At 42.7% G+C, this 25,218-nt stretch overlaps 1 protein-coding gene and 1 long non-coding RNA gene across 9 annotated transcripts in view; one reads left to right on the top strand and one right to left on the bottom strand.

Moving 5' to 3' along the window:
- Positions 1–25,218, top strand: part of ADAMTSL1 (ADAMTS like 1) — a 1,062,044-nt gene that overhangs the window by 907,500 nt on the left and 129,326 nt on the right. For all 6 annotated transcript variants that reach the window (XM_008254434.4, XM_008254437.4, XM_008254438.4 and 3 more), the window contains 3 exons: positions 7,437–7,616; positions 13,712–13,865; positions 14,691–15,819. In XM_008254434.4, the coding sequence (XP_008252656.3) occupies positions 7,437–7,616; positions 13,712–13,865; positions 14,691–15,819 (1,463 nt within the window). The remainder of the gene's footprint in view (positions 1–7,436; positions 7,617–13,711; positions 13,866–14,690; positions 15,820–25,218) is intronic.
- The window catches only part of LOC103347684 (uncharacterized), a 71,343-nt gene continuing 61,938 nt past the window's right edge, over positions 15,814–25,218 (bottom strand). Inside the window, exons 4-5 of one of the 3 annotated variants that reach the window (XR_011380219.1) lie at positions 20,168–24,211; positions 15,814–15,986 (exon numbers count right to left, since the gene is read on the bottom strand). This is a non-coding gene — a long non-coding RNA (uncharacterized lncRNA). Of the gene's footprint in view, positions 24,212–25,218 lie in introns of all 3 variants that reach the window. The other 2 variants (XR_007924027.2, XR_516263.4) reach the window with 2 other exon arrangements.

Below are 25,218 nucleotides of genomic sequence, written 5' to 3' on the forward strand. Positions count from 1 at the left end.
TTCTTTCTTTAAACCCTAATTCCTTTGGTGTGGTTATGACCCCTATTATATCAAGGACTGTCTCCCATTGCCTTTGGAACATACCAATCTCTATCACTAAATTACCTCAAATTCCAAAGATCTAATATCACACATGATACACACCTGCCTGCCCACTTTCCCAGCAAACTCCATCTTGCATCACTGATCCTTCTGGTATGGATGTCACCAGCACTTTTTCTACCACTTTCCTAGAATCCTGAGGCATTTCCAGACTTGGTGTCCTTACACTCAGTCCATATCCATATCCCATTGATTCTGCCTCCTAAATCTCCCCTAGTACTTTCTTCCTTTCTAACTTTGTCTCTTTGCTTTGTTCCAAGTCTTCACAATCAACAAACCAAACCATTGCAAACAGCCTTTGATTTAAACTTCCTTACTTCCTTTATCTTCTGCCTAATTCCCTCCCAGGGTTTCCCAAATTGGTATTGATGGCTTCTTACTCCTGGCCCTTTCTTTAGCCTTTTTTTTTTTTTTTTTTTTTTGGACTGGCAGAGTTAGAGATAGAGAGAGACAGAGAGAGAAAGGTCTTCCTTTTTCCGTTGGTTCACCCCCTAAATGGCTGCTACCGCTGGCGCGCTATGCCCATCTGAAGCCAGGAGCCAAGTGCTTCCTCCTGGTCTCCCATGCAGGTACAGGGCCCAAGCACTTGGGACATCCTCCACTGCACTCCCGGGCCACAGCAGAGAGCTGGACTGGAAGAGGAGCAACCGGGACAGAATCCGGCACCCCAACCGGGACTAGAACCCGGGGTGCCGGCGCTACAGGCAGAGGATTAGCCAAGTGAGCTGCGGCGCCAGCTCTTTAGCCTTAAAAGTACTAAAAATGTGCTGAGAACTCTCAAATAGGGGAGTGGTGTACAGTGTTTTGGACCCAGAAGCCCTTTCTGCATAGCACACCTAATAACACCTCACAGGGCAGTGTTCTGTGGAACCTATCATCCCATGCTGCCCAAGTCATTTTCTACAAAGTCAATGATGTTACTCCTTCCTTTAAAGCTTGTAATGACCCCTCACAATCTTAACATTGTGTCCAAAGGGCCCTCACTATCTGTCCTTCATTTGACATCTCAGTTTCATTTCCTAACCACTCTTCTGCATGAACTCTGTGCTCCTCATACTTGGAATTGCTCCGAGTTTCAGGAGCAGACCATGCCCTTCATACCCTGGGTGTACACAGACGCAATCAAATGCTGCCCTCCCTCCTAATCTCCATGGCCAACTACTGAACTGGCACTCCCTCTGCAGAGACTCCCCCAGCGTTTCCATAAAGATTGGGTTACACTCTCCTTTGTAGTCCCTCTTTTATAAAACTGATATCATTTTATAGCAAGTTTTTCTCCCTCAGTGAAGCTTAGTAACCATTTTTTTAATCATCTCAGATCCACAGCACCTAACACAGAACTGGCATTCAGTGGCTACTCAATCAATGTTTGATAAAAGGGTGAATGCGTGGATGAAGGAACAGGTGAAATGACTGAGAAGCCATAAGCAGAGTGTAATGATCTTAGTAACAGAGTATCAACATCTGAGTTGAGCCTCATAACATGACTTGAGGTCCCAAAGAAATAAACTCAGCCCTCCATAAATAAAACTACCAAGATCAAACCAAAAGTATCAATATAGGCAGGATTTATTAATGTGCTGATCATGGAAAAATATTTAAAAGTATACGTCACTTGGGCCATTGTATTTTTGTATAGAAGCATAACTCTTTGTTTTCTTTATTGTACATTTCTGACTTTTCTTATAAAAATAATGAACCTATGACCTTTTATCATGAAATACATATGGCAGCTAGTACAAGCAACATAAATACTATCTTTATGTTTCTTATTTTTACTGCATATATTTAAAAATAATACCTTTTACCCAAGAGTTACCTCTTCATACCAGGATATGGTATGAAGGAAATGGTGATTCATAAAGACAAACTTTTTTTCATTTAATTTTATTGAATTTCTCTTACTGTTGATGCTTTTTAAACATTTTAAAACATTTTGTTCATTGCAAACTGCCTCTTACTTAACTGTTGGCCTCACCATGTAATCTCAGGATGGTCAGAAAGTGCTTACAGTCTTGAAAGCTTTCACTAATTTGAACTATCATCTTCAACAATTTTTAAAAATTTCTAAGTACATCTTTTCATCTGTCTAAGTACACTGTGCAAAGAAGAGACAAGTGTTCAGAGCAAAATCCATGACAATACTAGCCCAACTTGATGGTGGTCTTCCACACCTGCAGTGTCAGAATATTCAGCATAGTCCATGCTTAAAACCTGCTGCTGACTTTTTGAGTGTTTGGCTACTGATAAAATAGCCTAATAAAGGCAGAGGATTAGCCCATCAGCTGATGTTTTACATCTTTTAAATACCTGGACTGGGGACTACTTCATTCATCCAATCATCAATCCAACAAACATTTAGGGAGCTTGTGTTCTTTGCCAGACACTGCTCTAGGCACTGGCGAAAATCAAGGTGAATGAACTTTTTTTCCCTCAAAAGACTCATGAGCCTGTGTGAATGCGGGAAAGTGGGAGAAAATGGCAGACACATAAATGATGAATTCCTATAGAAGACATAGAACACCCTTCCAGGTCAGCATGGAGTGGAAGTGACATAGTCACCCAGATACAAAGGGCTTAAAGGAGGCTTTAATGAACAGTGGCCTTAAAGCTGAGCCTTGATGAATGTCTTGGAAATTTCTGGATGAACAAAGAACTAAAATGAATTGCTCACAATGGTAACAACATAATAAAAGTCCTGAGAATATAATTCATCCATGTGTCCAAGAAAGGGCAAATATGCCACTGCAGCTGAAGCACTGGCTCATGACAGAGTGGTGAGGAACATGCAAAGAAATCAAGTGTTAGAGCATAAGGACCCTGAAAGACATTCTCGGGAGTCTGATCATTACCTTCTAGCCATTCAGAATCTCCTAAAAGCTTTATGTGTACATCAGATTTCAAAATAACAAGGTAGCCATTTTGTAGCTATTTTGTCATCATGTTTCAGACCTCTGGTAGTTTTCAGGGAATTATGTAAGCATCTTTCTCTTACATAAAGTCTACAAACTGATAACTGTGGGGAGTATGATGATACACTGAATCTCTTCCCTTGCTACTTTATATCCATTCATTCTGCCTTCTCCTCTTATGCCTTAGGAGGCTGATCTAATTGATTATTTCAGTAAGCTCACTCACCCTCTGGTTGTGTTGTGCTCAACCAACAGGGTTTCCAGCCAGCATCAGAAGGAGGAAGGAGCTCTCCTCAAATGATCACATTGAAGTGTAGCAACTATAGCCTGCATGTCCTGACAGAGAAAGCAAGAAGCTCAATGTCTGAGTCCATTTGGGCTGCTAAGACAAAATACCATAGACTGCGTAGCTTATATACAAGAAGCAGCTGTATGTCACCGTTCTGGAGATTGGGACATCTAAGATCAGGGCATCAGCATATTTAATACCTGGTAAAAACTCTCTTCCTGGGTCATAGGTGTCTGCAATGATAGAAGAAGCAAGGAAGCCCTGTGAGGCCTCTTTTATAAGAACATTTATCCAAGTCATTGGTCTCCACCTGCAGGACCTAATCACTTCTCCCCCAAAACACGCACACATACAACTCCTAATATCATCACTTTAGAAGTTAGAATTTCAACATATGAATTTTAGAGGGGATGCTGTATGCAGACACTCAGATCATAATTATTTATCTTAGAGGCATAGAGTATTTATTTTGTAGGTAAATCCGACAACATTTGTTCATGAAAGGGGTTTCTGGGAGACCTGGTGATAAAAAGGAAAAACTTAGGATACTACCCAAGTTTTCATCCTACATGGAGCCATATTGGTTGGGGAAGACTGAGAAAGGAGTAACTGAGGGTGACGTTGGAGAAAGAGTATCAAGTGTTTTATTTTGAACAGATGTAAATCAACATGCTTATTGCATTTCAGTGGACAGGTTGAGTAGGCCTAGAGGAAAATTCAGAGCTTATGATTAAAAATTTTTATTTATTACCATAAATTTTTTTCATACAATTGTACTTTCAAGAAGCTATATTAAATTCATAGAAGGTTTTAGTAATTCACAGGATGGTAAGTATTGTAAAGAACACAGTCCCTAAATTGGCAAATACTTCGGAGTCAGCAGTTCACATGGCTGGTTGTCTAGTTATGAAAGAGTTCTGAAGAAAGATTGAGCGATAGGAGCTGACAAGTATTCTGATTATAGCATAACGTGCTGATTAGAAGTGAGAATTTGGCAGAAATAAAAGAAAATTGAACCTACAAAATCATACAAAAGACAGTAAAACTAAATCTAAAACCTTATTTATCTCAGGTGAGCATTTTGGTGCAGTGGGTTAGGCCACTTGGGAATGCCTGCATCCCATTTCAGAGGACCTGAGATGGAGCCCACCTCGCTTCTGATTGACTTCCCCGCATATACATCTGGGAGGCAGCAAATGATGGCCCAAGTTCTTGGGTTCCTGCCCCAAAATATGAAAGACCCAGATCAAGTCCTTGGCTCCTGACTTTGGCCTGGCTATTGTGAGCATTTGGAGAGTGAACCAGTGGATGGAAAATCACTCTCTCTGCCTCCTCCTCTCTCTCTCTGGCTGTCACTTTGCCTTTCAAATAAATAAATCCAGGGGAAGGAGGGGAACCTTAGTTATCCTTAGTAACAAGGGTTATCTGAAGCAAATGGAATTCTTAGCCACCACTTTAAATTTCTCACAAGTACCAGATTCAATTCAATGATACAAACATTTATCAAGGATTTAAATTTGCAGAAGGTACTGCTCAAAGCATAGTAGATACAAAGGGCATTAAAGTGGAGTGCATGTTTGGTGCAGCCGCTTGAGTTGCTACCTGAGACACCCACATCCCATATTGAAGTGGCTGGTTCAAGTCTTGTTTCCAACCCAGTTTCCTGAGGAGTTCTGTTCAGAGGTAGTCTTTCAACTCAGAAAACAAAGGATTTATGGAGAACATTTCCAGGAACCCCAGAATGTGTGTGAAATATTTTAGAGTTCTGATCCTGAACCTGGATCTTAGGCTGGCTGCTGCCTGTCAGGGATGCTAACCAGACTGAAGGCTAAGATTTGAATTGCAAAGCACCACCTGCAGAGTGAGGTGAGAGGGTGAGACCAGGCTATCAGAGGCTTGGGGCTCTGCATGAATTGTAGTCAGAGTTCTGGCCATCGGGTACCCCATGGGCAAGCAGAGAGGAGCTCCTGTCACCACCAGGGAGAGAAGCTGACTGAGGGACTCTTCTCCAGCTTTGTCAGAGCACAGTGTTCAATAGGAGCTCAGTAAATACTGCACTGAATGGAAATATACCAAGTCTAGTCCCTGTGTGGCTTTATTTGTGTTCCTTTACCTCTTTGAACCTCAGCTTCTTTATCTGTCAGTTGGGACAATATCCGCTTCATATGGTGGTTTCACATTTTTATTAGCCTTCAATGGATAGGTGGTAGGAAAATATATTTTTTCATATGGAAATCAATTGGTTATTTTCAATCTTTGAAATTTTAAATGAAAATAAAAAAATACTGTTCACCATTGGTTTGGATCATTTGTAATGCTCTAGGATTAAAAGGCCTAACTAAACAAAGTTGATAGCTTTTCTATCGTTCTCCTACAGCTCCATAACCTCTAAGTCATTCACAGCCATTCATAAATGGCATATTTGCTCTGGTGGGGTCCAGATAACCAATGATCCTGAGAGTGCCTACTCTGGGTGTCAGATTTTTCTTTTTCACATTTATTTTATTTCCATCAGGAATGTGGTGGGGCATAGAATTACCTAGAAATTCTTAAAGGAAAAAAAAAAAAAAACCCTTGGGGCCCACCTCCCAGAATTTCTGACTTGATAGAACTAACGTAGGGTGTAGGCATCAGTAGTTTTGAAGAGCTCCAAGGTAACTTTCACACACATCCCAGGATGAGACCAATGAGCAAGAGGTTGAATCTAGACCACCACAGTGTTCTGCCTGTACCTAGGGACATTGCTAGTTACCACGGCTGTAACCTTGCAAAAATCCCCATTGCAATGCTGAGTACAGCCCACTGTGAGGACCACTGCTGCACCACTGCAGCAGGAGCAAATTTTTTGGCACAATCTGTCAACCTCTTTAAACCCAGGCCTGATTCCTCTGCAAACCAAGGGCAGCAAGTTAAAGTGACTATTCCTAAACAGAGCTCTCCTTAGGATTTTTACAATAAAATATCCCCAGCACGAGTGGTCATTGGTTGATTTAGTACAGAGGGTTACAGCTGACTAAAGGCAATTTTTAAAAATTACCATGGCTTCAATAAGCTAATTATTTCTCTTTCCGGCAAACACAGGCAGGCCAGGGCTAGTGAGGTGGCTTCACTATCAGGAAGCCAGACTTCTATCTTTTTTGCCTATCACAGTCCAAGATGGAAGCTTCAGTTTCTGACCTCACTTCATGTTCCAGCCAGCAAGGAGGAGAAAGAGAAGGGAAGAGACACCACATTTTCTTGTTGGGTGCTTCTCTGAAATTGCACATAATCGTTCTGTTTATACCCCTTGGCTAGAAGTTACTCAAATGACGGTTCCCTCTTCCAAGGAGGAGCCAACTGCAGTCTTTATGTTGATAAGTTATGTGCCCAGATAAAAAGATACAAACTGGGAGCTCTTCTGCTCTTATGAGGGAGAGGACAAGTACTTGGAGAGTCTTCCCTCAGGGGGCCTCCCTCCCGCCTCGGGCAGCTGGATTATAACTATTAAGTTACACGTAAACAATGTGTTTTATTGGGGTTCCTCTGAAAACCACTGACATGAGGCTATTTTTCTTGCATCCCAAACTTCAGGGGCCCTGGCTCTTACAGCCCTGAGAAATCATTAGTCCTGCAAGAAAACTCTTCCGAGGGAGTTCTTCAGAAAACCAGGCCCTACATCTAATGAGCCGTTCAGTGTGGTAGAGCTAGTGCCTACACTTGGACAAAGGGCTGTCTCCTCTGCGAATTCATTTCTCCAGATTTATACTGATGGCAGGAGCCCGCTCTCATTCAACCTGCAAGCAGCACCGATTATGTTCAGTGGGTCATAAATATGTTGAACACACTATTATACTAACCTTTTAAACCAGTTATCTTGAGTGCCTACAAATCATAGTTCAGGAGCAACTTTCTAAGATTTCAAGGCCCCCAAAATTCTTGCATGCTCCAGTTAAATGCCTGGGATTAAGAGTGGAGAGAATGTAGATCTTGCTACAAAATTCGTCTCAAAGAGAGAAGACGAAATCATTTGGCATGATTCCTGGTTTGTCTTTTTCCTGGTTTGTGTTTTCTGTTGTGTTCTGTTTGTTAACTCAGCCTGGTTCAAACGCTGCTCAAGCAGCTTTCCTACCTTAAGTCAACTTTCTCTTCCCTAGTGTTCCAGGACCTGTGGTGGGGGTGAGCAGAGACGCGAGGTCCTTTGCAAGCAGCGCATGGCTGATGGCAGCTTCCTGGAGCTCCCTGAGACCTTCTGCTCAGCGTCCAAACCGGCCTCCCAGCAGGCCTGCAGGAAAGATGACTGCCCCAGTGAGTGGGTTCTCTCCGAGTGGACAGAGGTATGTGTGTTCCTCAGGAGAGAATAAAAGGGCCACATGGAAGGAAAGAAGGCTCCCTAAACATAGACACAGGAAATGGTGAGAAGAGAACAATCCTTCTAACCTGGGAACAGTGTTTTTTTTTTTACCATTCATACCCTAGTGTGTAACTACTTTTAATGAGGCCACAGGGACTTGAGATACACAGCCAGCCCTTACCCAGCAATGGGAAGTGGGCTCCTTGTGGAACAAAGCCATCTCCTTGTGTGTGCTCTTTGGGCCCAGGATTCTGTTCAGAACACTGGGCTCTTCTCCCTCCATCTCCACACCACTCCCCTCCTCCTGACCTCCCTGTACCTCCTACTCCCAGATGTTTCTGGTCTCAGCTCAGGAAGGGCAAAGCCGCTCTAGTTCTCGTCCAAGTTACTGGACAATAAAGGATGTGATTTATTAGGAAAAGAAGGCCAAGGAAATCCTGCCTCTTTACTGTTAGTTTCCTGGCTCTAAAACGTCAACAACTTCCCAGCAAGAGAACTTGATTTCCCCTGTTGCCCTGCATTTTGGGAAGTGACTGCATCAGTATTCCACTCCTGACTTTGCCTTCTAAGTTAGGAATATATACCCCCAACTAACCCGGATGGGAACTTCAAAAAGTTAATGGAAAATGGCTTAGGATATATGTATATTTTGGTGAAAACATTTTGAAACCCAGACATCTGAGTGGCAGTCTTCAAAAAGTTCATGGAAAGTGCATACTATGAAAAAATGTTGTTCCAAAATAAATGTATCCTTTAATTCCATTTTTCTATGAACTTTCTGAGTATGCACATATTTTTCTATCATCATTCTAAAGCTAGCACAAACTGATGAATGTACACCCATCTTCAACTCATTTGCTTCCAGTCCCTACTACTTCTGAGAGGTGCCTTCAATTCCCTCAGCTCCATAAGCCCGTGATCTCCAGGAGAAAAGTCCCAAAATTGCTGCCTCACAGGCAGATTGAGCCAAGAACATAATCAACTAGGCCTGAAATGAAACTCTCCATGTCAAAACAAGACTCAGAACCCTTTCCCTTTTTTGAATATAAACATTTGAATTGGGTTTCCTGACCCCATGACCTTTTTTGTGTCATGTGCAGCTCACAGGGTAGAGCTGCTGTTGGCTGAAAAACATCAGACACTTGCTTCCAGAGCGAAAGCTACCTGTTAATCTAGGATGCTGGCTCTTTTTTTTTTTTTTTTTCGACAGGCAGAGTGGACAGTGAGAGAGAGAAATGGAGAGAAAGGTCTTCCTTAGCCGTTGGTTCACCCTCCAATGGCCGCCGCGGCTGGCACACTGCGGCCAGCGCACCGCACTGATCCAAAGCCAGGAACCAGGTGCTTCTCCTGGTCTCCCATGGGGTGCAGGGCCCAAGCATTTGGGCCATCCTCCACTGCACTTCCGGGCCACAGCAGAGAGCTGGACTGGAAGAGGGGCAACCGGGACAGAATCCAGTGCCCCAACCGGGACTAGAACCCAGTGTGCCGGCGCCACTAGGCAGAGGATTAGCCTAGTGAGCCGCGGCGCCAGCCACTAGCTCTTTCAACATAGGTTCTTAGCATTCTTGCCCCATATATTATCAGCCTGGATAGAGTTCCATCAGATGGTGCCCACAGTGGGCATTGCAACCGAGAGGGAACTTACCATCATTTTTACTGTTAGCAGTCAAATTGTCTCTGGTCATGTCTCACCACAAATGTCTCAGAATACAAGGAGGAATGATTGTTTTCATATTTTAGAAACAATTTGATTTTCAGCAAGCTAAAGAATTAAAAGTGCGTAGTTAAGCATGTGTGTATTTATGCTTAATAACCTATAGGTTATTAAGGTTCCTGGGCATGTTGGTGGCAATTTTTCCAGGAAAATGTTGATTTGGGGGTATGGCATTATATATGAAAAAATTATAACCCAAAGGAGTGCAGGAAAGAGCTGTGATGTGTTTGCCAAGTGGCTGTAAGTGAAGATTCCACCCAGCGGAGTCCTGTGAAAGGCATTGCACTCCCAAGTCTGTTACGCATGGCACGCTGAGAAAGGGTGTTATCTGTGTTGTAATCATCTTCCCGTGTTTCTAGAGTTTGTGGCCTCTGGAACAAACTGTACACAGGTAATTCAGAAGTTTTCTTCCACATGCAGATTTGAAAAAGGGACCCTTGTGACCAGGCACTAAGGAAAGGAGACGACTAGACTGAGGTCAATTGGGTCCCCCTACAGAAAGCAGGCTTTTTTTTTTTTTTTTTAACACAATCCATTGTAGTTTAGAGTTGAGCCCCAAAGATGGGCAAACCATAGGAGTCTGTTTTCTGTTGCTAGAACAAAATACCTGAGGCTGGGTACTTTACAAAGAAGAGAAACTTGTTCAGCCTGTGGTTGTAGAGGCTGGAAGTCCAAGACCAGGTGGCACCGTCTTCTTGGCCTCTGATGAGGGCCCCCTTGGCTGCATCTCAACGTGGCAGAGAATCAGAAAGGGAATTGGCCATGTGCATAAAGGGCCAAGCATTTGAAGTGACCTTGATTTATAACAATCCACTAACTACCTACTAGAGAGGGAACTCATTCACTCTACAAGACCAGCCTTAATCCCTTGTGAAGGCTGCACCCCAATGACCAAATTACCCCCACCCTGGGCCCTGCCTCTTAAAGATTCCACCAACCTCAGCATTCCCATGCTGAGGGCCATGCTTCCAGAATATGAGCCTTTAGGGAGACAATTCATAGCCCAAACCTGGCTTCAAATCCTGACTCTGCCCCTTACTGTCTGTGTGAACTGAGACTAGTTACTTAGCCTTCCAGGCCTTAATTTGCTTATCAGAGAAGTGGAGATATAATAGTGTCCATGGAATTATGCATGTAAAGTACATTGTTCCTGGTAAGTTAACCCTTGTTATTGTTATGATTTTCTTCCAACTGCGTTCAATGTCAGGAGACAGAGGTAAAATAAAAGGACAGCCTCGTGTCGGCTGGCTGCACTGAGACCCACAGCCTAGGCCTCCCATGGGTGCCGCTGGTCTTCTCAGCATGAGAAAGTTAACATTTGGGGAACTAAGAGTGGAAAGGCCTTATCCAAGGAGTGCTGTTAGTTGCAGCACTCTCTGCATTGATACATGGAAAGTCCAAACATTGGGGAACAGCTAGAAATGGTGGCAAGTAATCACCCAATCACTGGGATTACATTCAGGCTGGTGCCGTGGACCCGTGCTCCTGGAGGTGTTCACGTTTAGCTTTAGCTCCACATTGGCCCTGTCATCCCAGTAGTCACTGCCTTGGCCCTCTGACCGAGATGAGATGTGCATTCCACACCCCCTACAAGACTTCCCTTGGAGAAAGGAAGACCTGGATGATCTATGGGTGTTTTTCATCCTCAGCTATCTGGGCTCAATCTCATGGTTACTGCACAGAATCCCTCAGAGACAGAATTAAGCCAAAGTTGTAGACATTTCAAATAAAATTACTTGCAGATTCTATTCTGAAAATAAGATCTCTCAAAAGGCCATCTGTCTCTTCTTTAAAAAAAAAAAAAACTTCAATCCCCTGGAAGAGTTAGTTATTAAATATTTTATATTTTTATGAAAGTTGTAAACTCTTCCCCCCCCCCCCAAAAAAAAGAAATTAAAGTCAGGATAGTCAATTTTAGAGTTGGGAGGAGCCTAGCAGGGCCTATATTCTTATTGCTTTTTATTTTTTAATTAAAGTCACAGTAACCTTTTATCAAATGAAATGTTATGAAACCAAAAATATAAAACAGATAAAGCCAGAGCTATTTTGGTCGAAGTGTGGGTGGGGCCCCAGATCACCAGTGGTTTGGTCTCCCCATCACCTGAGAGGCCACTGAATCACTTCTTCAACATAACTATGGAACAATGGAACATTTGGAACTATGGAAAATAGAAAAAAAAATTTTGAAAGTCCCTTTTCTAAGTCAGCATCCATATTTCAGAGATGTGGCGATTAAAGTTAGAGAAAGTACTTGACCAAAGTCATACCTGATTCTCCTAACAACCTATTTATTTTTCTGTATTTCTACTTAGCAGCTTTAAAAATGACCATGCATTTAAAATTGTCTAACTCCTCGCTTCCAGTCCACCTGATTCTAGAATTTGATACTGTCATTTACAATAAAATAAGTGATGGGTAGAATCTGGAATCCATAATCATTAGGCAACAAAAGCAATGAGGGTTGCTCTCATCTTCATCCTTTCCATCTGAAAGTCCTTTCTTGTGTATATCACAACACATTGCACAGAACAGTGCCATTTCAAAGTGAAAGCATATAAAACTGGAAGATAGGAGAATTTGTGGCTGTTCCTTCCTGTCGTTCTTCATGTTAATGTGGCACACTGCCATGACCCTAGTTCAGGGCGCTATCATCTCAAGCCTGGACTACTGTGGCAGCCTCCTTCCCTGTCATCCCAGCCTTCATCCATCTCCCACTCCCGTCCCTCTGTACACTGTTGCCAGATTAACCTTCTCCAAACACCTCTTTCATCAAGTCACTCCCCTCCTCAGTGGCTTCCCATTACCTTGTGGACCATTTCCAAATCTCTTGTCTGAAAGGTAAAGGCTTCCAAAGTCTGGCCCCAAACTACCTGTTAAGTTCCTGACACTCTTAACTTGGTCCCTCTCTTCCATCAAACTGATTTAATTCTGCACCAAAGCCTGCTTTGGATTTCAACACTGAATTCTTCCACCTGTATTCTGGAAATTTCCCCACCTCCTGTACTTGTCCTTATTTTGCTACACTCACCAGACCCCAACCATCTTCAAGACCTAGACCAGGAAATCTCCAATGTGCTGTAACTAGTCAATATACATTAGCATTAATTTTATAATATTGTTAGCTGTCTTTATCATTTCACTTAATTCTTTAATTACTATTTAATTCTATAAATAATCTTATTGAGGTATAATTTGCATATTATAAAATTTAACTTATAATGTTTTTAAGGTTTATCCATGGTGTAACATGTATAAGAACCATGTTTCCTTTTAAGCCTAAATAGTATTCTATTGTATAGCTATGTCACATTTTATTCAACAATTGATGGACACTGAATTGTTTCCACTTTTGGGCTGATTTGTGTATAAGTTTTTGTGTGAATGGGTAAATACCTGGAAGTGAAATTGCTGGGTGGTATGGTAATTTTTGAACTTTTGTTTTCATTTTTTATTTGAAATGCAGAGAGAAATATATATTTCCCATTCACTGACTCATTCCCCCAGTGCCCAAAATTGCCAGGGCTGGACCAATAACTCAACCTGGGTATTTCCATGCTGGTGGCAGAAACCCATATACTGCAGCCATTACCTGCTAGCCACCTGGGTACACATTAGCTGGAAATGGAAACAGATCCAGGACTCAAACCCATGTTCTCAGAAATAGAATGCAGGTGTCCCAAGCAGCAGATTAACCACCACAGCAAGTGTACACCCTATCATGAGTAAATTTACATTTAGAGGCCAGCACTGTGATGTAGCAGGTAAAGTCACCAATTGCAGAGCCTGCATCCCATATGGGCACTGGTTCAAGTCCCAGCTTCTCTACTTCCTATCCAGCTCCCTGCTAATGCACCTGGGAAAGCAGCAGAAGATGGCCCAAGTACTTGGGCCCCTGCACCCCACATGGGAGACCTGAAAGAAGCTTCAGCTCCTGGCTTCAGATCGGCCCACTTCTGGCCATTGCAGTCATTTCAGGAGTGAACCAGCAGATGGAAGATATTCTCTCTCCCCCACCCCTTCCATTCTCTATCTCTGATTTTCAAATAAATAAATCTTTTATATATATATTATAGATATATATTTAAGTAACTCGCCAACTGGTGATACTGAGCTGCGATTTGAACCCAGGCCACATAAGTAAAAACAGGTAAAATGTCTACAGAAAACCTTAGAGTAGAAAATGTTAGAGTGGAATGTGAGTATTAGATGGCCAGAGTATCACATTGTTACATCACACTTCTCTCCATGGCTGTTGCTTTTCCAGGCAACTTTATTCATATTCCGACGAGTTTGAAAGTTCATAGCAAAAACCCATTTGCCTCTGGTTCTCTGAATATCTGTGCATTTGACCTCTCTTTCTCCAGTGTTCCACGAGCTGCGGGGAAGGCACCCAGACTCGGAGCGCCGTGTGCCGAAAGCTGCTGAAAACGGGGGTCTCAACTGTGATCAATTCCACTCTGTGCCCACCTCTACCTTTCTCCTCTTCCATCAGGCCCTGCATGCTGGCAACCTGTGCAAGTGAGTACATCAGGGCTCAGGGGACAGGGAGATGAAACCCCACAGAGCAGCAGCTGGAGCCACCAAGCCCTGTGAAGGGTTGCAGGCTGCAGGGCTCAGCTGGAGACGGAACAGGAATCTTAATTACAGGTGGCCAGACTCAATCCTCCTCTGCTCTGGAAAAGCAGTTTGCAGAGGGTAGAGCAAAGTTCATTAGCTGGCATACGGAGATCTGGAAGCCGGAGGCAGCACATTGCTAATGAAGTCTAATGTTATTCACTCTGGGGTTTTAAACTACCCTAAACAGATTTGTTCTGTTCAATATTAATCCCTAGAGTTCTAACACTTCTAGGCTCTCCTGGCTGTGCACTTTGGGGCCCTGGTGCTTTGCAGGACCCAAAAGGTAAACATCTAATGGAAGATATTCTTCTCTTTGTCCTCTGCCTCCTTTTATGATGCTGATTTTTTTTTCTTTAATGCTTTTTAATGAGAGGAGCTGCCTTTCCCATGGGCTCCCCCTCCATCTCGAACCTTGATCTCAGCTTCCAGAGACAGCTCCCAGCAGGGTGAGACGTGGTTGCCCCGGGTGCTCCTCATTAGCTCTCGAGTTTTTGATTGTGGTGGCAGCTTGATGGTCCACAGCTGGGAGCCAATTCCTCCCGGGCCGAAATGCAACTCTGAAGAGCTCCTTCCCTTTTGTCTCTTTGGGAGCCTGTGTGGGTGTCTTTTCTCTCTCGGCCAGCCTTTCCTTCCCCGTCTCTCCTCTCCGGCGGCTGCCTCTCACTCTTGTTTGTCTCTGTTCTCCCCTTCTCCTCCTCGGATCACCTGGCTTCCCTCCGGCTCCAGGGCCTGGGCGGCCATCCACAAAGCACAGCCCGCACATCGCGGCTGCGCGCAAGGTCTACATCCAGACGCGCAGGCAGAGGCGGCTGCACTTCGTGGTGGGCGGCTTCGCCTACCTGCTGCCCAAGACCGCGGTGGTGCTGCGCTGCCCTACGCGCCGGGTCCGCAAGCCCCTCATCACCTGGGAGAAAGATGGCCAGCACCTCATCAGCTCAGCGCACGTGACCGTGGCGCCCTTCGGCTACCTGAAGATCCACAGGCTCAAGCCATCAGATGCCGGCATCTACACCTGTTCCGCCGGCCCAGCCCGCGAGCACTTTGTGATTAAGCTCATTGGGGGCAACCACAAGCTCGTGGCCCAGCCCCTGGGCCTGCGGAGTGAGGAAGAGGTCCTCGCTGCGAGGAAAGCCAGCACCAAGGAGGCCCTGCAGACCCACAAACACCGAAACGGGATCTTCTCCACCAATGGCAGCAAGGCTGAGAAGCGGGGCCTGGCCGTGGATACAGGGAGCCGCTACGATGACCTTGTGTCGCGGCTGCTGGAGCAGGGCGGCTGGCCGGGAGAGCTCCTGGCCTCGTGGGAGGTGCAGGACTCCACGGAGAGGAACGCGTCTTCGGAGGAGGATGGGAACGCGGAGCAGGCCCTGCCACACCTGCCCTTCACCATGGTGGCCGAGCAGAAGCGCCTGGACGACATCCTCAGGAACATTTCCCAGCAGCCCGAGGAGCTGCGAGACCTCTACAGAAAGCACCTGGTGGCCCAGCTGGCCCAGGAGCTCTTCCGCAGCCACGTGGAGCACCAGGATTCGCTCCTTAAGCCCTCGGAGCAGAGGATTCCGCCCGTGGCCATCCCTCCGCACAAGCACGTGTCTGGTTTCAGCAGCGCCCTGCGCACCTCAACCTCCAGCCAGGCAGGCGGTGGTCCTCGGCGGCCGCAGCGCAAGCCGGCCATCCTGCGGAAGATCTCTGCGGCCCAGCAACTCTCGGCCTCCGAGGTGGTCACCCACCTGGGGCAGACCGTGGCCCTGGCCAGCGGGACGCTGAGTGTGCTGCTGCACTGTGAGGCCGTAGGCAACCCAAGGCCTACCATCACCTGGGCCAGGAATGGAGAGGAGGTCCAGTTCAGTGACAGGTGAGCCGTGCAGCTTTCTGGTCTAGGAAGAGGGGGAAGGCCAGGGGGTGCATCCTGTCCAAATCCTGCTGTTCTCAGATCCTTCAAGGTGTTTCCAAGGGTAAGATTTAGGGTACAAGCCTTGGCCAGTCACAAGCTGATTGTCAGGTTCTCTCAGCACCAATAGACTGTTGGAGCAAATACAAGCATTTTATTGCTCTAAAGTGCATGTTCTCCTGTTTGTAAAGGAATAGCTACACTGCCTACCTACCCTCATCCCTGAGGAACCCAGAGATGAATGAGATACTCTCTGGATGGCTTTGCACTTCCGGCAGCAAGGTATCATTTCAGGCCAAGGGTTATGATGTTACTGCTTTGTGAGACAAACCATTGAAATGCTTCACCCCTGAGATCCTGTCTCCATGTGTGTGGTCCCTCAGGGTTGGGGAGAGTGCTGCCAGCTCCTGCAGCTCCCCATGGGTGAGCCTGTCTCCTGTCTGGCCTGGAAAAGGCTGTGTGTTCCAGAAAGCTTTTTATTCCCAGCTGGACCTGTAATTAATTATCCTAGTATCTCTTGATGTCTCTATTTTGATGTGTCATTATCAGGATGACAGCCTGTATCCCATACTGGTCTCCTTGGATCATAGTCATTCATAACGTTAAATCAGAAATGGTTTGGGAAATAATGCTGGTGGATTTTGAGCCCCACCTATCTGCCAAGCACCATACCATATTCTCTACATACATTGTCTCCTGCTAATTGTTACAGTGGCCCCAATAACAACGGTAATAGGCATTCAGTAGGGACTAAGTGCTAGGCAACCCTAGAGGTCCCTTCTGCCTCCTTCACTCATCTACGGAAGGCCACAGGAGGTTAAAATCCATATGCTGTTCAGGAGTGAGAAGAGTCTGAGCACAGTAACTTCAAAATTTGTTGCACGAATGGTTTGAGTGTTCCACGAAACCAGGGTTCAGGAACCACATGAGTTTGCAAAGTGCTCTGTTAAAGCTAAACAGATGTATTTGCTGCTATATTTTATGTCTATTTTTTAATATAGCACTTGATTTTTTATTATAAAAGTAATAAAAAGGCTATAAATTCAAATAGTATCTTAATCTATAAAGTAAAAAGTACAAGTTTCCTTCATTCTCCAACTCTATTCCCCAGAGACTAGCAGTCTTAATAATTTGCTCTATATCCTTTTACAATTTTATATATTTTATTTTACTATGTAAAAATCATATCTGCACATAGGATTTGGCTTTTTCTTAATGAGATATTAGTTACGTTCAGAAATTCGACTCAGCTTCTACTTACCATGTCTACAAGATGTTTTCACCATATTATGTAGAGATCCGTATCACCTTTGTTAACAACTGATTACTGTTCCTGAATGACTTTAACTACCCCCCATCTGAATATTATTTGGGATTTTCCATTTTTTAAAAGTTCTTTATGCATTCCAATGTGTATTGTGACTTTCCACTTGGGCAATGGAGTATGCAGTGTTTTCAAGGTGCTTCTTTGATCACTGAACATTTTTTTTCTCTGTGTAACCTCAGAAAACACCAGTAATTCTTAAAACAACAGTTAAGAAACATTACCTTAGCCCTTTAATTTTCACCTTTGAGTCTTACACCAGTGCTTTAAGAGGCAGAAGGTTCCATGCAGTCTTGCTAGGAAAAGAAACCTGGCAGGCAGGTGGAATTCATACTAAAGACATTAGGCACAGGACAGCAAGTTCTGGACCCTCCATTATCCAAAACATTGGTTTGTTGGTGGGGAGAGAGGATGGTAAAAGTTGTAGCACTATGAGTGGAGGCACCTAATGGGCAGGGGCAGTTTTAGCTCCCATCAGGATTTTTCTTTCTAGATCTAGCCTTGAAGAAACCTTTCAACGAAAGTTAATTGTATGCAGTTGGGAAAAATAAAACATTTTTGTTTCTGATCTTTGACATAGTTTTTCTATTTTACTTGGCTGTCTAGTAAGAAGTATGACTGGAGCTTAGTTTTCTATACATGTTTCAAGTTGTGTTTGAGAACAGTGAATATATCTGCACAGAGCATGCCTGAGGCCCAGAGCTGCCATGGGGACTGCTTTGCCATGAGCTATCGGTGACCTCTTCTGTGCTGGGTTTCATTACTTGTCATCATTACTATGTCTGGTAGCAGTCCAGAAATGCTCACTTGTTTTCAAACAGGGAAGTGCTGAAATGCCCAGTGTTAGAGTTCAGTTAGCCTGTTTTTGCTTAATGCCCAAATCTACCTTTCTGAGAGTCTGCTAGATTCAGCTGCAGGGCTGTAGGACTTTGCAGTTTATTAAAGCATACTCCAAACATCTTAAGCCAGCCAGAAAGTTTGTGGTGAAAAGAGACTGAGGAGAAAAAAAAAAATCTATGACTTCTTCAGCTTTTAAATATTCCAAAGCTTGCTTTGAAAGAAGTTAGTTTTATCAAAAAATCATTAATTCAGATACTACTGCATCTGATATGCATCCAATTCGCAATTTAGTGTGAACATATATGATTCTTAGGCGCACATGTCGCCCTCTGAAGCAATTGTTTATATGGTGTCCCTGAGTGTATTGTGAAACACTTGTTAATCATAACCCCTTACTTCCTTCTTTATTCTGCACACACCTGTAGCCACTCTAAACCAGACCCAGTAAGATAAAGGGATGGAATAAGAAAAATTTATCCCCTCTTGATGAAATTCCAAGTTCAGTTCAGAAACCAAAGAGTAAATGCAGTATTAAAAGTACTAAGAAAAAGAGATGCATATTTATTCATTACATAAGTATTTGTTAATGTACCTAGTACGTGCCAGATATACATTGAATCACTTAGAGTATTGTGATGGATGAGACAGAAGCTTATGTCCTCTTGAAGTTTGCATGCATCTAGAGTTCTGCCCAAATGGCATCCATTGTAAGGCTTCCATCATCACTGTGCCTGTGAGAGCACCCTCATCACATCTGTCTTTACCTTTACTATTTTCTTTATATAATTTTATAATGTTCCAGTATGTAGCTGATTGTCTATAAGGATAGAGACTTTCTTTACTGTTGTATCCATGGTGCTGAGAGTAGTCATTGCCACCAAACAGGTTCTAACAGTGAATAAATTAATTAATGCCTGGAGTTAGAAAGTAAGCACAGAAAAGTAAGTAGGAAAAATATCAGTTGGTGATGAGGGTTGGACAGAAAAATCAAAACAGGGAAGTGATGGAGAATGACTTGGGTGACCGTATATAGACACACATTCTAAGGCATTTATGTGGAAGCCAAGAAGTGCATAATAACCAGTGTCCAGCAATTCCACATAAGGCAGAAGAGGTATCCTGGACAAGGAGAAAGCAGTACAAAAGCCCTAAAATGAAAATGAGTTCAGTTTGTTGAAGGAGCCCAAAAGAAGTTCATTCTGTTGGAGGGTGGAAAGCAAAAGGTAAAGGTATTATAAGATGATGTTGTGGGGGTAACCAGACACCAAGGAGAGGCGTTTAGGTTTCAATCTGAGTACCGTGGGAAAATGGGGGAGGATATTAGGCAGGAAATTGACATTGATCTAAGTCCATTTTTATACATTCACAAGGGCTGCCTTATAGCACATGGATTGGAGAGGAGAAGAGGCTATGGGGCTGGTAAGGGACCCACTGTACTAATTTTTCAGTGCTATAAATATTACTAGTTATTTGATACAGTGAAATGATAAATAATAAAAGGACCCCACTCTCCAAAAACTAAGAAATACTCAAGTACTGATGTAAGATAAATTAACTTAGGCCTCCAGTTTGCAGTAAACTCCAAATGGCAGAATACTTGTCTTTAAATGTTTAAACTTTTAAAAAGTAGAGGAAGGGTTCCCAAATTCAATATATAGTAACAACAAGGAACTTGTCAGAATAGACTGTTTCACCCTCTTCCTCAGCCCAGAACTCTATAGGAGGGATCCACACTTTAAAGTTTAACAAGAGCACCAGTGTTTTGGGGCCTTTGTTTGCAGGACCACCTTTAGAATGCACTGAGACAGAGGAGAGAGAGCAAGGCAAACCTCAGAGTATGACACACTTGCTACTGGCACTATTAAAACATCATGTTGAGGTAGACTAAACTCCATGCTAAAGTGACACTTATGAATTGGAAGGTGGGGGCGCTCATTTTTCCAAACACTATCCTGTCTTCCTGCCTTCTCTCTGACTCCCAGAAAGCCACAGAGTCATATATCATCTATAAGAAATGTTGACACCCATGCACAGGAACAGGCTTCAAAAAATTCATGGCCAACGCATGCATATTATAAAAAATTTTTCAGAACTTTTTGCACCAGAATAAACAGTTTCATTCTCTTTTTCCATGAACTTTTGACCTACCTTCTTATTTTGTGCATACTGGACCTCGGATTTGAAGATGATACCATAAAAATGTAGGCACACATACAGGAAGGAAGAAGACACAGTAGAAGTTAACAGATTCCATATCTGCTGTTGGTTTGTAGAAAAGTTCTGAACTTGCTAGAGGTTAAAATAATTAAGCATAGCCTCCCAACTCAGCCTGAGAACAAAAGGCAAAGCCATTGGGAGTGAGTAAACTCTTTTCCAAGTGCTGCGTGCCACTGGGTTTCAAAAACAAGAGAACTTGCATTTATTTTCTCTTTGCTTTCATTAAAGAATTCTTTCAGTGATTGTGGCTGACTGGTAATTGAGTGGTTTCTGCTGCCATGCACAGTCCATCAGAAGAAAAATATTCTAGCCTCACTTCACAGGGACTAGTACAATAATGGTGCCTTTGTGGTTTGAGAATATTACTGTTACAGCCCTCAAGTAGCTAACCTGTATCTCTGAAATATTTTGCATATCAAGTGCTATCTTCATTATGCAACTCCTTGATTATTAATCTTGAATTCTTTAGTCTTAATTTTTTTCCTACTCATCATATTACAGAAATGGCCTCTATTTGCCCACCTCGTATTTGGAGAATATATGCAAATATACTTCTCTTTAAAAAATTCTCTCTCCTCACCCCTCAAAAGTTTATTTTTTGTTCAAAAGGAAAATTTTCTCCCAAAACATCCCCTATCTAATTTGACCTCTCAGTGGTGTTCTGAACAGGCTAACCACATTTTCTTAAGGCACATTATTTTTACTACTTTGAAAACCACATTTCCTTGGTTTCCTTCATGCTACTGTGTCCTTTCTCATTCTCTGTGACCTCTCTTCCACTACTCAGCTCTTGTCTAGCCTCTTAGACTCCCTCTATATATACATGAATGGTTCCCATGACTCCAGTGTTCCCCTTATGCTAGTTGACTCCCATCAATCCAGCACCAGACCAAATCTCTGGATGTCCCCACCCAAATGCTTCACAAATTAGTCAACTCAATATTTGGTCCCTAAATCTAGACAGTTCTTGTTTCTCCGTGGCTCTTCAATCCCTGTACTGTGTTCTCTCTTCACCACCTCTACTTTGGTTTGTCCTAGAGTACTGCAATAGCCTCCTGACTATATTTGCCTTCCTCAGACCAGGAGTTGGCACATTACAGCCAGTGGCTCTAATATCTTTTAAAGGATTATTAAGAATAGCTTTTAAAGGATTATTAAAAGAGCCAATGAAATAGAGCACAGAGTTATTAGGTTAAGTTGCTCAAGGTCTCACACCTGATTATGTCAATGGTTATTAAAAGAATGGCTTTTACATTTTTAAATGGACTATTAAAAACAAACAAAAACTAAGAATACACGAGGTACTGTAGGTGGCCTTCAAAACCAAAAACACTTACTCTCTGTTCCTTTACAGAAAATTTACTGCCTCCTGCTATAGACCATTCAGTGTGCTAATCTAGAGCATCTTTCTAGTGAAACCTGTCCCTGCTACTCTTGTGCTTAAATGGAAGTATTTTGATGGTTTGTCATCACTTGAGGTTAAGGTCCAAATACCTCAGCATGATATACAATGCCTTTTAGCATCTCATATTTGCCTGTTCATAGCTTCATCTTTTATATATCCCACCTCATGGAACTGAGCTCTACTCTTCAGCAATACCCAGTTTCTTGCTGTTTATGAATTGCCTAGGGCTTTCCAATACACTTTGCGAGGCTAACTCCAGTCTTTTCTTAAAGGAAGCCTATCCACCAAGGCTGGATATGTTACCCCTCTCCACACAGGTGCACATGGCTCCTTACTCTATATACCTCCACTATACATCTGTCTCAGCCCTTACCACTGTATAATAGACCCAGATGTTTGTTGTTACTAAATAATCTTCTGAATTATGTTCATCTTCCTCAATGGCAGACATTTAGGAATGGGTCTTATTTTCTTGACAATTCTAACAACATAATAAATACCCAACAAATGAAAAACCAATGAATGAATGAACAAGGGAACTAAAGGGTGAATACCAGTTGTTAGGAGGCAGATTTCTTAATTTCTGTAAGGATGTGATCTGGCTGGCTTTCTGTAATCTGGATGGCCATTCTAATATGTGTTCTCTAATATGCAACTATGGCAGAGTTCCAGAGTGATACCCACTCGGAAGTAAACCATTTTGTCTTGCCTACATGCTCTCCACTATAGAAATTTTAGGAAACCCCAAGATTATGTGGCAGACAACTGCACAATTTGAAAACATTGCTCTAGAATGAATAAGGACAGAGAGTAAATACTTCTTGTCTTCCTTTCTCTCATCTCATTCAGGCCCATGGAGAAATCTTCATCACCATCATCATCAGCAGCAGCGTCATCATCATCACTAGCACTTATTGAGCATTTACATTTAGGTTTGCATTTGTCCTCAAAATAGCCCTTTCAATTTATTATCCAAATTTTATAGATGTTAAAATTGAGAATTGGAGATGTTAGATTAACTTTCCCAAAGTCTCAACTTAATAGTGGAGATGTGATTTGGATCCAAGGTAGTCTGACCCCAGGTACTACCTCATTTTATTAACGATTAGACTTAGTTGGATACATGGGCTTGCCATGGTTTTATAAAGAAGTTGTTGAGGTCAACAAGACCTAGAATAAGTTAACTTTCAATATTCTAGTCAGCTGGCTTCCAATATATGAGTATTTCATTTTCATTGTTGCACATATCTTTCAGGAATGGACTTTTGTCCTATTGGTAACTCCATCTTTACATATATGTGACCAGCCATTTATGCACAATGTTAGGCACACAATAGGTTCTCACTAAACATTGCAATTGTTACATCTGTGTGTCTCTGCCACTCTGTAAGTCTGCAGTGTTCATGACCTTCTTAGAGATGTAGACCTCAAGCAAGAGGAAGCTAAGCTGTCCCTTGTTTTTTCAATCACACTAGATGAACACTGAACTCTTCATCATGTCTGAGCTGAGATCCATGAAAAAATAACTCCAACTTACATTTGCAACACATAACATACACTTGGCCAAAGAATCTGGTAAATTACCTATCCCCACATTATATAATTCAGACAAATATATGTTTGATATTCCCACACCTCAGTCCAACTCTAAAAACAGTACCTGTAAAGAAGGTACTTCCTTACAAAAAAAAAAAAAAAGCCAGATTCTCAAATTGAAAACAAGGTTAGATTACCAAATTAGTAAGGACAGCTGATGGAAGGTTCATCTTTGTCTCTAAGAAAGATCTAAAATTCTGCTGACTGTATCACACTGGTAGGGAAATCCTTGATACTCTCTAATACCACTGGAGAAAAGTGAGCCATAGTCACCTATTTTAATCATAGTTCAGAGATATAAATCTTACAACATTTAAAGCAACTTTACTCAAGGTTATGGACTTTTTCAAAAGGAATATAGGTGAACATGAATAACATGAAACTAGATACTTTGAAGAAATACTTCTTAAGGAATGAACCCAAGAGTGCTTTACTACATGCAATCCCAGGGAAAGGACTAATGCCAAAGGGTTTTGGAAATGTAATCCCTAAGCCTATTCCTGTTTTCCTTTTCTGGATCTTGGTCTACCCACCATGTCCTCCCCACCCCTTTCATTTAGGGAAGCAATCTATACATCATTTAACATGGAGAACAGCCCACGATTGTAGAAGACAGTAAGTTTATAATTATAGCCACTTAGGCGAAATCCCAGTTCTGTCACTTAATTTTGTGAGTCCACTTTAAAATCTGAACCTTGGTTTTCTTATGAGTTAAAATACAATGATACTAGTAAGACCAGGCACTAATCTTTATTCTGCCCTTCAAAATTCCAAGGATGTAAAGAACAGAACAAAATGTCTGTAAAGTACCTTATACACAGTGGGTGCTCCTCTGTCAGTACCTGTGATCATTTTCATTTAGACATGAAGCCATTGCATCACATCATCTTGCAAGATATTCCCAAATAAGCAGCCTCACTCTGATTTTGAGGAAAATCTAGGCAGGTTTTCAAAGAACTGGGATAAAAAGGCACCTAAGAAAACAATGGGTTAGAGAATTATCAGCCTAAATCTGGACATAAGATGCTCATATTCAATGGACATTTTTTACTATCTTTTGTGATCTAATTAGTAAGAGATGTTTGTAGTCTCTAAATGCTTATACTTCCCAGAAAGTTTTGGACAGTGGTCCAAAGTGCTGTTGAATAGGCAATGAATTAAGGAGAACTTGGAAGGCTTTACCTTGGGCAACACAGAGTATCCACAAATGGAAACTTCTCAGAATGGAAGAGAGAATCAGATGGGAAATTCCTCCAGGGTCAGTTACAGAACCACAGTTTTGAATAATGCTATATGTAAAAGTCATAAGCACATAAAATGCAGTTTCCAAGTTTGCAGATAATATAAAAACTGGAGGCAGAGGAGATAGGGAGGGGAAAAATAAACCCCTTTCAATTTGGTTTGGCGTGTTTCCTTTAAAGAACTAGAGGAAATGGAGATGACAAATGTTTTTCCCAGTTGAGAAGTGGAAGAATAGCAAGCCAAGGGAAAAGGAACCATCCTCATAAATACATTAGCCTCAGCAAAAGAAAAGTATTGGGAGCAAGTGCAAAGGTCACATCTTGAACCAGGCAGATGCAGAGCGTCCGAGGATGCTGGACAATAAGGACACAGCACAAGTGAGGCATGGGCACGTGTACTCTTTTAAAGGCTCAGGGTCTCCAGTGATCCCACCAGCAGTTAAGTTATTCTTCCTAGCAACAGGCTGACTTCTGGAAAAAAAAATGGTTAACTTTTTTCAGTAAACAAGGAAGTCACTGAAGCAAACCAGAAGTGACAAATTCTCCATGTTGAGGTCAGAGGCCAGCCAGCTTTTCCTGTAGAGGTCCCAATAGTAAACATTTTAGGGATCTCAGCCTGTCCTGTCTGTTCCAACCACACAACTCTGCCTTGGTGGTATGACAGCAGCCATGAGCAGTACCCAACCTGCTGTGGCAGGGTTCCAATCCTACTTTATATACAGAAGGAGGCAACAGCTAGA

Source organism: Oryctolagus cuniculus, chromosome 1, assembly GCF_964237555.1.
Source record: "Oryctolagus cuniculus chromosome 1, mOryCun1.1, whole genome shotgun sequence".
Classification (NCBI taxonomy): domain Eukaryota; kingdom Metazoa; phylum Chordata; class Mammalia; order Lagomorpha; family Leporidae; genus Oryctolagus; species Oryctolagus cuniculus.